Source organism: Dermatophagoides pteronyssinus, unplaced genomic scaffold (genome assembly GCF_027571235.1).
Source record: "Dermatophagoides pteronyssinus isolate colony J.1.1.1.1 unplaced genomic scaffold, Derpt_VIB-CSIC_2022.12 sq0005, whole genome shotgun sequence".
Taxonomy (NCBI): Eukaryota; Metazoa; Arthropoda; class Arachnida; order Sarcoptiformes; family Pyroglyphidae; genus Dermatophagoides; species Dermatophagoides pteronyssinus.
Window position 1 is genome coordinate 49,165 of NW_027461529.1, and position 13,092 is coordinate 62,256.

General features: G+C 27.2%; 2 protein-coding genes across 3 annotated transcripts; both read right to left on the reverse strand.

Annotated features, from left to right (window-relative positions):
• Positions 1 to 9,031: 9,031 nt before the first annotated feature.
• On the reverse strand, positions 9,032 to 11,855 carry LOC113789850 (uncharacterized). 2 transcript variants are annotated; one of them, XM_027339442.2, is made up of 6 exons: positions 11,463 to 11,855; positions 10,510 to 11,325; positions 9,814 to 10,353; positions 9,450 to 9,707; positions 9,265 to 9,351; positions 9,032 to 9,152 (listed from the first exon to the last, which is right to left on the reverse strand). In XM_027339442.2, exons 2-5 carry the CDS (start codon positions 11,262 to 11,264, stop codon positions 9,279 to 9,281), a joined length of 1,626 nt encoding a protein of 541 aa, XP_027195243.2. In that variant the 5' UTR covers positions 11,265 to 11,325; positions 11,463 to 11,855; the 3' UTR covers positions 9,032 to 9,152; positions 9,265 to 9,278. The 2 variants fall into 2 exon arrangements, with proteins under 2 accessions (XP_027195243.2, XP_075676222.1); XM_075820107.1 differs by having other exon boundaries at positions 9,032 to 9,351.
• Positions 11,856 to 11,999: 144 nt separating this feature from the next.
• LOC113789852 (uncharacterized) lies at positions 12,000 to 13,080 on the reverse strand. The gene is made up of 2 exons (XM_027339443.2): positions 12,338 to 13,080; positions 12,000 to 12,277 (listed from the first exon to the last, which is right to left on the reverse strand). Exons 1-2 carry the CDS (start codon positions 13,036 to 13,038, stop codon positions 12,142 to 12,144), a joined length of 837 nt encoding a protein of 278 aa, XP_027195244.2. The 5' UTR covers positions 13,039 to 13,080; the 3' UTR covers positions 12,000 to 12,141.
• Positions 13,081 to 13,092: the final 12 nt, after the last annotated feature.

Sequence of the window (13,092 nt, forward strand, 5' to 3'; positions counted from 1 at the left end):
AAATAATGATGACAAACAGATTTTTTTCAACAACCAAAAAAAATTTCAAAAAAAACTCATACAAACAAACAAACACAACAAGCCTGAAGAATTGAATCAAATTAAAGATGATATTATCACTCGGGTTTTGTTTTTCAAACCAAAAAAAAAACTAAATTAATCACAGAACAAATTCGTTGATGTGTTGATGATGATGATTTGTAATAATTTTTATTTTTTATAAATCACATTCACACAAAACACTTTGAAAACAACAACAACAACAAGAAGATTATAACAAACAAGAATATAGAATCAATCGATTCTTATTTTAATAAACATAAACAGACATAAATAGTAAAAACTTTTTCTAGAAAAAAAATTTAAAAAATATTTTGTTGAAAACAAAAATTAAAAACAAGCGGCATTCATCATTTAATGATGGCAATCGACTTTTATATCAACTATAGTCTCTCTTATTTTTTTTTACCAATTTTAAAATATCTTCTCTTCATTCCCTGAATAAATAATAAATGCCATCATCTTTTTTTACTTATATTCAACAGGCGAAAAAAAATGAAACTCTCTTTTCATTTCAAAAATGACGCCCACCAAAGCCTGTTTTCTCATCATCATCATCCACCACCAAATTGACAATTGTTCTCTTTTTATTTTCGGTAATTCTTTCTTTCTTTTTTTGTTGTTGTTGTTTGCTATCGTTCAACCATGTTCGATATTATTGTTCAACGTTATTATTATTGCATGATTGACTGAACTCCGTGTAGCATAATAGTTGTTGTTGTTGTTGTTTTTCAATAGAAACAACAACAACAACAACAAAATTTTCCATTCATGCATGCAGCAAATAGAATTGAATTGTTTAATAAACACATATATTTAAAGGATAAGGGGATATATAAAGAAATTATCAAACTCCCAAATAGACATTTTGGACACACACACACACACACAATAATCAAATCGAATGAATAGAATTACAAAAGGATCAACAATAGTTACAGGCAACAGCAACAAAAGTTTCAACGAAGAGTGTGAAAGAAAAAAAATCCAAAACGGTATTTATAATTATGATTACGTAATATAATACAGGGTGTCAAAGAAATAGAGAGGATAAATTGATAAACAATATCACACACACACACACATAGTATAGTATCATAGCGGATGATTGAAATTTTATTCTTTCAATGTTCCAATCAATCGATTCACACACACACACAATTTGAATTGATAATGTTTTGTTTGTTGTGTTTTTATTTTGATTATTGATTTGATTTGGTCACGCAACAAGTGTCGTTGTCGTTGTTGTTGTTCGTCTTTTTTCTTCCTTTTGTTTCGAGATGATGATGATGATGATGATTGTCGATCGCGATCACACACCTGACAAAACAACAACAAGTGATAAGAAAATGAAAACTTGGGCGAATCTGAGAAAAAAAACATAATACCATGGCAAGGTGGTGGATGGCACCGAAAATAGTTTTCGGTTTCGGTTGTTTTTTTTATATTTTGTATTGTTCACAGTTTTGGTCACAATCACTTTTTTGCGTTCGTTCGTTTGTCAAAGTTTGATTGATATCATTTTCGGTTTCGGTTCAATTCCAAAAACAAGAAAATAAAAATGTTTTTTCTCAGGTTTTTTTTTTGTTTTTGTTTTTGTTTCAGAAAAAAAACCATTCATCAGTTTTTTGGAACAAAATTAGCTTTTTCCGTATCAAAAAAAAAGAAGAAATTTTGTTTTCTATTAGAAAAATCAATCAAAAACCAAAAAAAAAAAAAAAAACAGTAAAGTAAAATTGAATAATGATCCAGATTGATCCAATATTAGAAAACTGTTTCTTTTCTTTTTTTTGAATGAAAACAACAACAACAACAACAAAAAGGGAGAAAAATAAAAATTGAATTTCAAAACAAAAACTTCAATGAAAAAAAAAACAAAATCAATCCAATTTCCATATTGAAATATCATTCAACTAACTATATATTTTTTTTTTTTTTTTGAATATAAATAAACAAATGACCATCAAAATGAAGGCCACAAAAATGGCAGAGAAGAAGAAAAAAAAATCACACAATGTGTGATATCAATCAATATTTTGCTTTAAATTTTTTTTCCAAAATGGTGGTGGTGGTGGTTGTGGTGATGGTCAATAAATTTTATTCACACAAGAAAAAAAAAGAAACAATGATGATTTGAAAATTGAATTTTCCTGAAATGAAATAAAAACTTTCCAAAAACAAAGGCAACCCAATGAATCATTATTTTTTTTTTGAAAAAAAAATATATTTAAATTCATTCATTCAACAAGTCCTGATGTGCTGTATGGATGCGTTGTTGTTGTTGTTGTTGTTGTTCGGATGAATGATTATTTAGCGCCCAAAAACAATCAGTTTGTTTGTCTGTTGCTAAAAATGATGGCAAAAATAGAAATTTTTGAAATTAGCTTTAAAAAAAAATAACGAGAACTAGATGAAAATAGGAAATGAATGGAAATGGATGGTCGGTCGGTCGGTCGCAATCTATTTTGCTTTGTTTTTTTTGCTTACCAAAAACGATGATGCTTAAAAAAAATGAGAATCAGATTTTAAATCCAAATCTTTGCATCTTCATTGGATAATATCCTCGTTTTTTTGTTTTGTTTTTGTATTTTATTTACAAAAAATAAAAATCCAGTTTGTAAACAAAAACAAAACAAAAAACGTTTCATTTTTCATTTTCAATTCTAATCATCATCATCATCATGATGCTCCCATCACACGATGCTATGATCATCATCATCATCATCATCATCAAAGATCTATTCATACTGATATCACAGGCGCAATTCCCAAAAATAATCCACAAACACACACACACACTATCAACAAGATGGATCGTTTGTTTTGTATTTTTATTTTCATTTTCTTAATTTCAAAAATACACGTACGTAGCATAGATAAACTAGAATTTTTTTTGTTTTTGAAAAATTTTTGAATTAATTAATTCTCATTGTTTTTTTTGTTGTTCAAATAGTAATGATAATTTTGATCACATCAGTAAAGTTTAGTTTAGTTTTTTTTTGTTGAAAACAATCATTTGTTTTTAACATATATTTCAATATGAATGTAGCTATTTTTGATCCTGGATCTATACACGATATGTATATATTTGTTTCATGTTTGATGTACGGTATGTGCGTGGGCCAATGAATGAGTAAACATTGATATCGATGAATGATTTAGCAGAATAAAATTTTCATTCATCATGATCATCATCACCATAATCATCAAATATCGTTCAGATCATGAAAAGACATTGAACCCGAAATTGTCGACAAAAAAATTTAAAAAAAACAAACAAATGTTTGATCAAGAAAAAGATTGTCCCTTTTTTGTTCCAAATAAAAAATGACAAATAAGACAAAGATGGGAAAAAATGGAAAAATTTTATAACATCGATTTCGATAAAATTTCTTCGTTATTCGGTTTCATCATTTTTATTTCAAATCAATCGTGTGTATGTCATCATACGAAAGGAGAAAAGGTGGCAAATGAAAAAAACCGATGGCATTTTTTTTTTGGCAGAGAAATTTTCTGCAAAAAAAACTTGTAATAAGTAATAATTCATTTAGATCATCATATTATGGTACTTTTTTTTCTGGCTCAAATTGGTAGTTTAACATAGCTTTACATCAAGATTGAAATGAATGAATGGATAATGGAGCAACAAAAACAAAAAAAAAAAAAACAAAAACAAAAATTAAAGATTTGGACAGGATAATCCGAATGGCGTCAAAAAAAAAAAACAAGAAAAAACAAGAAAAAACAACAAATCTTTGCCGAAGAATCATTCAATTTCGATTAAATCTTTTTTTAACATCCAATCTATGTATGGATGGATGGATGGATGGATGGATGGACAAAATGCTATCCCAAAAAATGATAATCATTACTGGAAAAAAAAATTGAATAGATCATTTTTTTCTGGCTATTTAGCTTCAATTGTTTGGATTATTTATTTTTTTTTTTAGTTGTTGAATGAATCGTTTATCGTTTGATTTTGTTTTCTGATAATGTATTTTTGTGTGATTTATGTTGATGAATGAATTGGGATTCTAATTTTAAACAACTTTGATAGATTTCTTTTTTTTTGTTCATCTCGAAATTGAGTGAAAAAAAACAATTAACACTTTTAGTTGATTGGACGTAGAAAAGTTTATTGCATAAGCTACTTATCGTTGAAATATTTTTTCCCTCGTTTTTTTTCATCATAAGTTTATTCTACATAAGGGATGATAATGAAGGGGGCAATAAGTCAGGAATATTATCAATCAAAAACGATTGATTGATTGATTGATTGATTAGAAAAACAACTGATAAGGCTATCTTGGGATGGATGCTAATTTGTTTGGTTCTTTTTTTTTTTGTTGTTGACTGAAAAAAAAACGGGAAATATTTTCCATTTCATTTTGTTTTGTTTTTTTCTTTTTACTTTTCTTCTCTTATCTGATATATGAAACAAAAAACTAGAATTTTTCCACTATATATTTACCTGGATGAATGATCATCAGACTGTTAAATAATCATTCTAACAATCAATCGATCGATTGATCATTTTGATTGATTGATTGATTGCATAGATTTGCAATCGATTCGTTACGGATTCATAGGCTTTTATTTTCATTTTTATTTTCTTTCTCTTTCTTTCTCTATCTCCTAATACCACAAACGATCGATTGATTTGAACAGAAAATCGATTGGAAAGAAAAACATGGAGAAATCTTGATTGCCAAACACACACAAATAATGAAAGTGAAAAAAATCAAACTAAAAAGGTTTGACAATCATCAAAACTTTTAGGGAAACCAATTTTGATTTGTGTGGTGTGTGTGTGTGTGTTTGTGTAAATATAAATCATCATCAACAACAACCGACAAAAAAAAATGGAAGAAGAACAAACAAATATCGGACACCTGGAACAACATGACAATTTTGGTCGGACGCGTAATCATTATTATTTCACATTTTCATTCATTCCGTTTTTTTCCCTTTTTTTTGGTCACGAGTAGATCATCATCATCATCATCATCATCATTTCAAAAAAAAAAAATCTTGGCATTTTTCGTTAGTTGTTGTTGTTGTTACAGTTCCAGCATGCATATGTGTGATTTCAGGTGTGAAATTTACGTTCAAAAAAAAAAAAAATCTTATTTTTATTTACTTTTTTTTCGGCCATTCATAAACACTATTATTTGATGATGAAAATTAAGAGAAATGCATTTACCGTATAAATAACCGTATTTATATAGAAATGTTTACCAAAAATAAGTTTGCTAGTTTGTTAGTAAGTAGTCCGTATAAAATCGAAATAGCCAATGAACAAAACTTTTATTGTTAAATTACAAAGAAGAACAAAACAAAACAAAATATTTATATTTTCATAATCGTATCCGATACAGAACAACAACAAAAAAAATTGACTCAAGGAAATCATTCCAGGTTTGTCCAGGATCAAAATCAAACAAATATTTTCATAATGTTTGAAGAAGAAAAAAACAATTGTCAAATTTTTTTTTCAACCAAAACCAAACAAACAAAAATGATAATTTTTCGCTTTAATGATGATAATAATAAGTGGTGGTGGTGGTAATGGAACCAGAAAAAAAAAGATCGGACCAGTTATTGTGTCATGATATGAAATGGATGGAAAAAAATGGTTTCTTTTTTTTCATTAAAAAAAATATAACTTAAAATGAATAGATATTTTTATATATTTCGGCTATTATTATTTTTTCCAGAAAAAAAAATTTCATTTTCATTCATTTTCTGTTTTGCTTGCTTGACCAAACGAAATGAAACGAAACATTTATCATCAACATCGACATAAAATGGAAGCTAAATGAAAAAAGAAAACAAAATAGACAAGTTTTAAATGTTGTTGTTGTTGTTAAATTTGTTATGTATGAAAATTATTTTCGAAAATTTCCGGTTCTATTTCCACACACACACACACACACACATTATACACAAATAAGATGAACCTAATACAAACATAACATGTGTATAAATAGTGTTTTTGGATGTTCACAGACGCAGACATACAGACTGAAACCAATGGATTCATTTTTTTTGGCTGCAAAAAATGATTATGATGGAAGATATCATCATCATCATCATCATGAAAGAGAGATGGAAAAAAAACCTGTGTGACACAGATATGATGATGATGATGGAGAATTGATGGCTGGCATTTAAAAACACAAACACAGGTTATACTTCCGTTTTTTATCCACATCATCATCATCAACAACAACAACAGCCTTATTATTTCAATTGTCAAAAATTCAAAACAAAAAAAAAGTCAAAAGTCAAATACACACACGTATTTTATTGAAAAACAGAGAAGAAAAAAAAATAAAGTCATTCTCATCATATAAGCTCAACGATAACAATTGAAATACATCGGGTCGCCAAAGAACGACAACAACAACAACAACAAAAAACGCGTGCACGATTTTATATTCGACTCTTTTCGACATTTTAAAATGCTACGAAATTGAATTGAATTGAAAACTTTTATTTTCTTTAAAAAAAAATTTCGATTCATGACTGATTGAAGAATACATCTGATTATGATGATGATGATGATAATGATATGATATGAATCATGAAAAGTCAAAAGAAATGATTTCATCAAGCGGGATAATAATATGATGATGATCCAATTGGATCATCATCATTAGTTGGGTGTTTACAAAGCCATTTGAAAGCATCAGTAGAAAGAAAGAAAAAAAGATTGAAAAATCCTTCAAACAATAACTTGGAAAAAAAATACGAAAATCCTTTTTACGATTTTCATTTTCATTTTTCATTCTTTCGTGCCATCATCATCATTCATATAACAAGTGTTATGCAAGCTTTAAGAAGAAAACAAAAATCAAATTCAAGATTTCAGATTTTATTTTTTCTTTGAGAAGAAAAAAAGAAAAAGAAAAAACATTTTTGCTTAACAATAATGATGATGATAATGGTGGTGGTGGTTGTTGTGGGGATGGTGGTGAAGATCATATAAGTGAAAAGAAAAAATAATAATAATCTTCATCCATCTCATGTATATGGCTATTGTTTAGCGATCAAATTTCATTTCGTTTGAATTCATTTGTTCGTTTTTTTCCGTTAAACGATTATAATCATCATCATCATCATCATTAAACACGACTTTGGTTCAAAGCGATGATTATTAACAAATATGGTTTCGATAACATCTTTTCGTTGTTGTTGTTGTTGTCGTTGAAATGATATTCATTTCCGTTTTTTTTTCGTTGGTTTAGTCATTATATGGGAAAATATGATGACAAATAAATCTGACAAAAAAAAATGAATAATCGATCGATGGATCGATCGATCAATCGATTCGATTCATTGATTATCAATTTCATTCAATTTATGACCAAATGGAAATATATCATCATCATCATTTTTTGTTTCGCTTGGGAATCTGAACAAATAAACATCGAAGATTGATTGAACAATAACATTGGTTATGTGTAGAACATTTAATCAATATTAGTCAATGAGTTGTAATGATGCGCATCCACTTGTATTTGATCGTTTTGTTGATTCATTCAAATTAATTCATTTTGTTGTTTTTTTTTCATTTCATCAATGATGATGCTACGTGTTCATCGAAAGATTAACAACAACAACAACAACAAAACTAGGAAATGATTTTCTAATGATTATTTTTTTCTTTTTTAATTTTGATTCTTCCGGAAAGGATTATCATGTAAGTTTTTTTTAAAATTTTATTATCAAAATAAAAATGAAGAAGCTAATTCGACCCAATTTTTGTTGTTCGTTTGGATACCCAGCTTAATTAAATTGGTAGCCATTATTTGTTTGTTTGTTTATTTTTAATGACCAATATCTTTTTATTACAGGTCAATTGTTTGTTTGTATCGATTACCTAGGTCATCATCATCAATTCACATCATTAATGGTGACAAACAAACAAAACAATCAATGTTGAATTGGATAAAAAAATACAGGATAACAAATGAATTGACCGATAAAGATGATGACAATCAATTGAAAGATAAAAACATTACTTTTGTCTATGTGAACGAAAAACAATTGATAATAGGAGATAATGATGATCAAGGAAAAAAACAAACAAACAAATTAATCGATTTGAACAAGATTTTTTTCTTTGTTTTGTTTTGTTTTGCTACACGTGTTAGTTCAAATAAGATCATGACATGATCATAAGATAATCATCATCATCATCATCATTGAAAATTGATTAAATTGGTTGGTATTCATAAAAAAAATCACGAAAATCACTGAATTTGCTTGAAAATTTGATCATATAAATCTTATGGGAAATGGGAAAATAATAATTTTTTCCAGGTTTTTTTCCAAACTCAAATATGAATTACCGACATGAAATTTTTCTCCATCATCATCATCATCATCAAATTTGTCATAGTTTGTTAAAATTTCTTTTCAAAAAATTATGTTTTAATTACACAATGAATGAATGAATGAAAAAAAGCTTTGCTTCCTGATTACTCTGGCTGGTGAAATTTCTTCTTCTTTTTTTTGTTACAAAACAACAAAAAAAACAAAAATATTTTCACAGAAACAATTCGCATCATAAAGATATCACATCAAATTAATCAAATTAGAAAAAGACAAAAATCCGTATCAGAATTTTTTTGTTTCACACAGGCTACAAACATTTGACACAAACTTTGAATGGACAAACAAACTGTTGATGAATGAAATAAATCGATCAAATTAAAGATGACTAATGATGCATCGAAATCAAGGACAAAATTATTCTTCCAATTAATAATAATGATGTTTCGTTTTTCCAAAATATGCAATTCCAAAATACAATCGCGATTGATTTGTTCTGATAATAGTCGATATGAAATTTAAAATTTAAAAATTCAATTTAATTGACCGAAACGAAAATTTTTCATTATTATTGATGTTTTGAATGAATTATGAGGCAAGAAAAAAAATTTGAAAAGATAAAAAAAAAATGTTGTTCATCCTGGTGGAACCACCGCCATTATTTATTATTATTATCGTCATCATTGCATGCATGCATGCATGCATACAGCACATTCAGGCCGTTACCATTTACGGAAATTCCGTATATTTGCCTGTGAATTGAAATACAAAAGATAAAAAATACATGCAAGAATGTCATTGAAAAAAAATGAAAAAAAAACAAGTCTAACAACAATAATGATTGAAAATTGACTAAAAGATTACTTCTGAAAAGAAAATTAATCAAATTTGATCGGATTATTTGCATATAATGTTATGATGAATGATCCTTGACCATCAGTCATACGATATCTATGGTTGGTGAAAAGAAAATTAACAACAAAAAAAATTAATTAATCAATCAAATATGATCAATATTTTTTTTATGTTTGAAAAAAAATCCAACTTACTCTAATTTCTTTTTGACTATAAAATTTGTTAGATATCGACGTATAGTACCGGAGCCGATTCCGGTTATGATCTTGAACTCTAATTTATCATTGTTGTTGGCTGATATTTTCTTCTTTTCTCCATCATCATTATTATTATTGTTATTGTTATTGTTATTAACTAATAATTGTTGTTGTTTAGTGGCCAATATTGTCGGTACAATAATACGAACTTCATTCATATGCAATTGATGTAGATCCATAATATTTTCGTTAAAACTAATTGATTTTTTCAACAAAAAAAAGAGAGAAAAAATCGTTAAACAACTGAACAATATGTGTGTGTGTGTGATTGTGATTATTATGATTGTTAAAAAAAACTAACTCATAATTTTGATATGCATCAATAATTTCTTCACTTAATCGTCTTAGTTCCTGATAAACTTTACGTATTTCATCATGATAACGATGAATAATTTTATGACCATTTTTCATGAATTTTATCTTTTTCCTTTGTAAATGTTCTAATTTTAATCGATAACAATGTCTTTGTTTTAAAAATTCATCAATAATTGCAAAAAATTTCTGTTGATCATTGATTTTTATATTATCATCACCATCACCATCACCATTATCATCATCATCATCATCGTTATCATCAGTATCATGACTAACAAAGATTTGATCAACATCAACAAGATTTATTGTCTTTATTGGTGATTCTTTATTTTTTTTCTTCTTCTTCTTTTTTATCTTCTTTTTCTTATTTGCGGTCACCGTAGTCAGCGTCGATTTCACCATCAAGTTGTCAACAATTTTGATTGGTTTTTTTACCACTTCACTATATAAGGATTTATTGTAATATAATGGTAATTTACAATCATAAAATGCTTCAATATCTTTTATTGTTTCATTTAGATTGAAGCTTTTATGATGACGATGATGACATGACATGAAAAAAAGAGAAAAAAAAATCAATAAATTCAATTAAACTGAAATCGATTAAAGTTTTTCTTTCAAAGAAAAAACAATAGATTGAATTAATTCGATTTTTTGTTGTTGTTGTGAAAACAAAACTTACAAGTTCAATTCAAATAAACGATTCAATTTCAATAGGTCAACACCGGGAAAATGTTTGATGAGAAAATCACGTTTTTTTTCCAATAACCATTCTTGTAATAATGCTTGACGTTCGATTTTTGATTGATTATTATTATTGTTATTATTTTTATTATTGCATTCATGTAGATATTCTTGTCGTTTTCTAATTAAATTTTGTAGATATTCTTGTCGACTAGCTTGAATTGCTTTTTCCGTTTCCATTATTTCCGATATATGATGATCATCATCAACCAATGGACATAATTCATCATCATTATTGAAATCTGTTGCTGTTGTAACAAGATGATCATAGGTATTTTGAATATAATTAATTAGATTCCAATAAATTTCATAAGCTAAATCCATATTAATAGGTAAATAGATTGTATCTTTCATACGTAAATCTTCACGAATTGTTGTCGATGCTGTATCATTTAGCAAATCATTACGTGTTTCCATTAGATAATGTAAATTATCAAAAAATTCTGTTGTTATCGGTAAATATATTGTATCATTAGATGATGCGATCGATGATGAAAAAGCAGAATCATTATCATCATTATCATAATCATTATTCTTATTGTTTGTTCCATATAGTTCAATTAGAATTTTTCTTGTTGATTGATAATCATTTTCAAAATGTTCCATTATATCATTCAAACATTGATGATCAATATTTAAGAATTCTTTTTGAAGTTTACGATATTCTTGTTTATTCCTATTATTATTGCTCATTGTTGTTAACTTGTTGTTGAAAATTTATAAAATGTTTTCCAATTCATAAAATGCAAATGATCTAGAAAAAAAGGAATTAATGATAATTATCATTATTAATTTGACCTTGTATTGATTGATAATAATGATTAAATTTAAATTATAAATCAATCATTAAAATCAGGATTGATTGATTGATTGATTGAAAGAAACTTTTACCCAATTATATTAGCACTTTTTTCACATGAAAAATATCGAGGTCGATGTTTTTTCACACATTTTTTTCACAATATTTACGATTGCTAAATTAAAGAAAGAAATCATTAAACTCAATTAATGGTATGGCACAAAACTTAATCATAGTAAATGATTTGGGATATATTTATTTCAACGATTATTGATCGAATCCTGTTTATTCGTAATCATCAAATCATTATCATTGATTTGATACTCATCATTGGTTCCAGGATTAATGATTTAATATTCATTGAGCAACAAGTGGGGCGGTATGATTTATACGATATTATCATTATCAACAACAATTTAATATTGATTAAAAAAAAATGTAAACAGATTATGTTAATACATGGAAAGTGTATCAATTTTATTCATTCAAAAACAAATATAACTTTTCGTCTATGAAAATCACAACAACAGCAACCGATGAAGAATTTTTTTCCCAAAATTAATCAATCAAAAAAAAAGAGCAAAAAAAAATATGCATGAATGTTGGGGAAATCAAAGAAACGTTAAAAATTATCAAATGACAATTGTGTATTGCAAAAAGTGGAGATTCAATTGGATTAGATACAATTTTATCACATCTTTTTTTCGAAAATCATTACAATATTTGTACAAACAAAATATATAGATTTGTGTGATAATAACAACCGGAATGTTATTGATTTTGATAACATTTTGACCAGATCAAGTTATTCGTTGTGTTTGTATATGAACGTATTTGTCGATGAAATTGATTAGCTGATATGTCCAAATGTTTTAGTTCATCCGAACCATCACAACAATCACAAATTCTATTGCGAAAAAAATTCAACAAAATTATTAACTAAAAATTCAAAAATTCAAAAACTTACCCATCATTTACACGATGATATGGTATGGCTACTATCGGACATGATGATGATGAATGACAATAAAACATTAATGGTTGATTGACATTCGATTTTGATGATGATGATGATGAGAATAATAATGATGAACAGGCACTGGTTGATGGTTCATCACTACCATCTGAACAATCACAATAATCATCATTGAAATATTTTTCATCAATTAATGTTATCGGCTCGTGGTCATTTAGACAATGAAAATAACCAGGACGATATTGAAATGCACGACGATATTGTTCCATATGATGATCATCGATACCGATTATTATATCGGGAAAATGTATATTACTACCATCATTACTATTATCATCTGGTGATCGAATCTGATCATCAATCATTTTTGTATTGTGTTGTTGCCGTTTTCCATTAATATTTACATTATCATAATTTTGATTCAATGAAGACGATGATTGTTCTAATGATAATGATACTGATGGAACCAAAACAATTCCTTTTGATGATGATGATGATTTTAATGTTGAAACATTGGCAACATTAACTAATAAACGATAATAATAAAGTTGATAGATAATGAATATTAATGATATCGATAGTATAATATAGAAAAGTTTTCGCCAACATTTACGTAATTGTATCATTTTTTTAAAATTAAGTATTTGGGGCAAAATTTCCACCATTAAAGAGAAAGACAATAAAACACACATACACTTAATGACAATGGCAACTTTCTCGATAATCAACACAAAAAAAAGAGCCAG

What these genes read in the sequence shown, in the direction of transcription:
- LOC113789850 (XM_027339442.2), bottom strand. Translation starts at nt 11,264, where the DNA reads ATGAGCAATAATAATAGGAATAAACAAGAATATCGTAAACTTCAAAAA. An exon ending in GATGCATATCAAAATTATGA is followed by an intron (nt 9,708 to 9,813) that starts GTTAGTTTTTTT and finishes AAAATCAATTAG; the next exon opens with TTTTAACGAAAATATTATGG. An exon ending in ATAGTCAAAAAGAAATTAGA is followed by an intron (nt 9,352 to 9,449) that starts GTAAGTTGGATT and finishes CACCAACCATAG; the next exon opens with ATATCGTATGACTGATGGTC.
- LOC113789852 (XM_027339443.2), bottom strand. Translation starts at nt 13,038, where the DNA reads ATGTGTGTTTTATTGTCTTTCTCTTTAATGGTGGAAATTTTGCCCCAA. An exon ending in TATCATCGTGTAAATGATGG is followed by an intron (nt 12,278 to 12,337) that starts GTAAGTTTTTGA and finishes TTTTCGCAATAG; the next exon opens with AATTTGTGATTGTTGTGATG.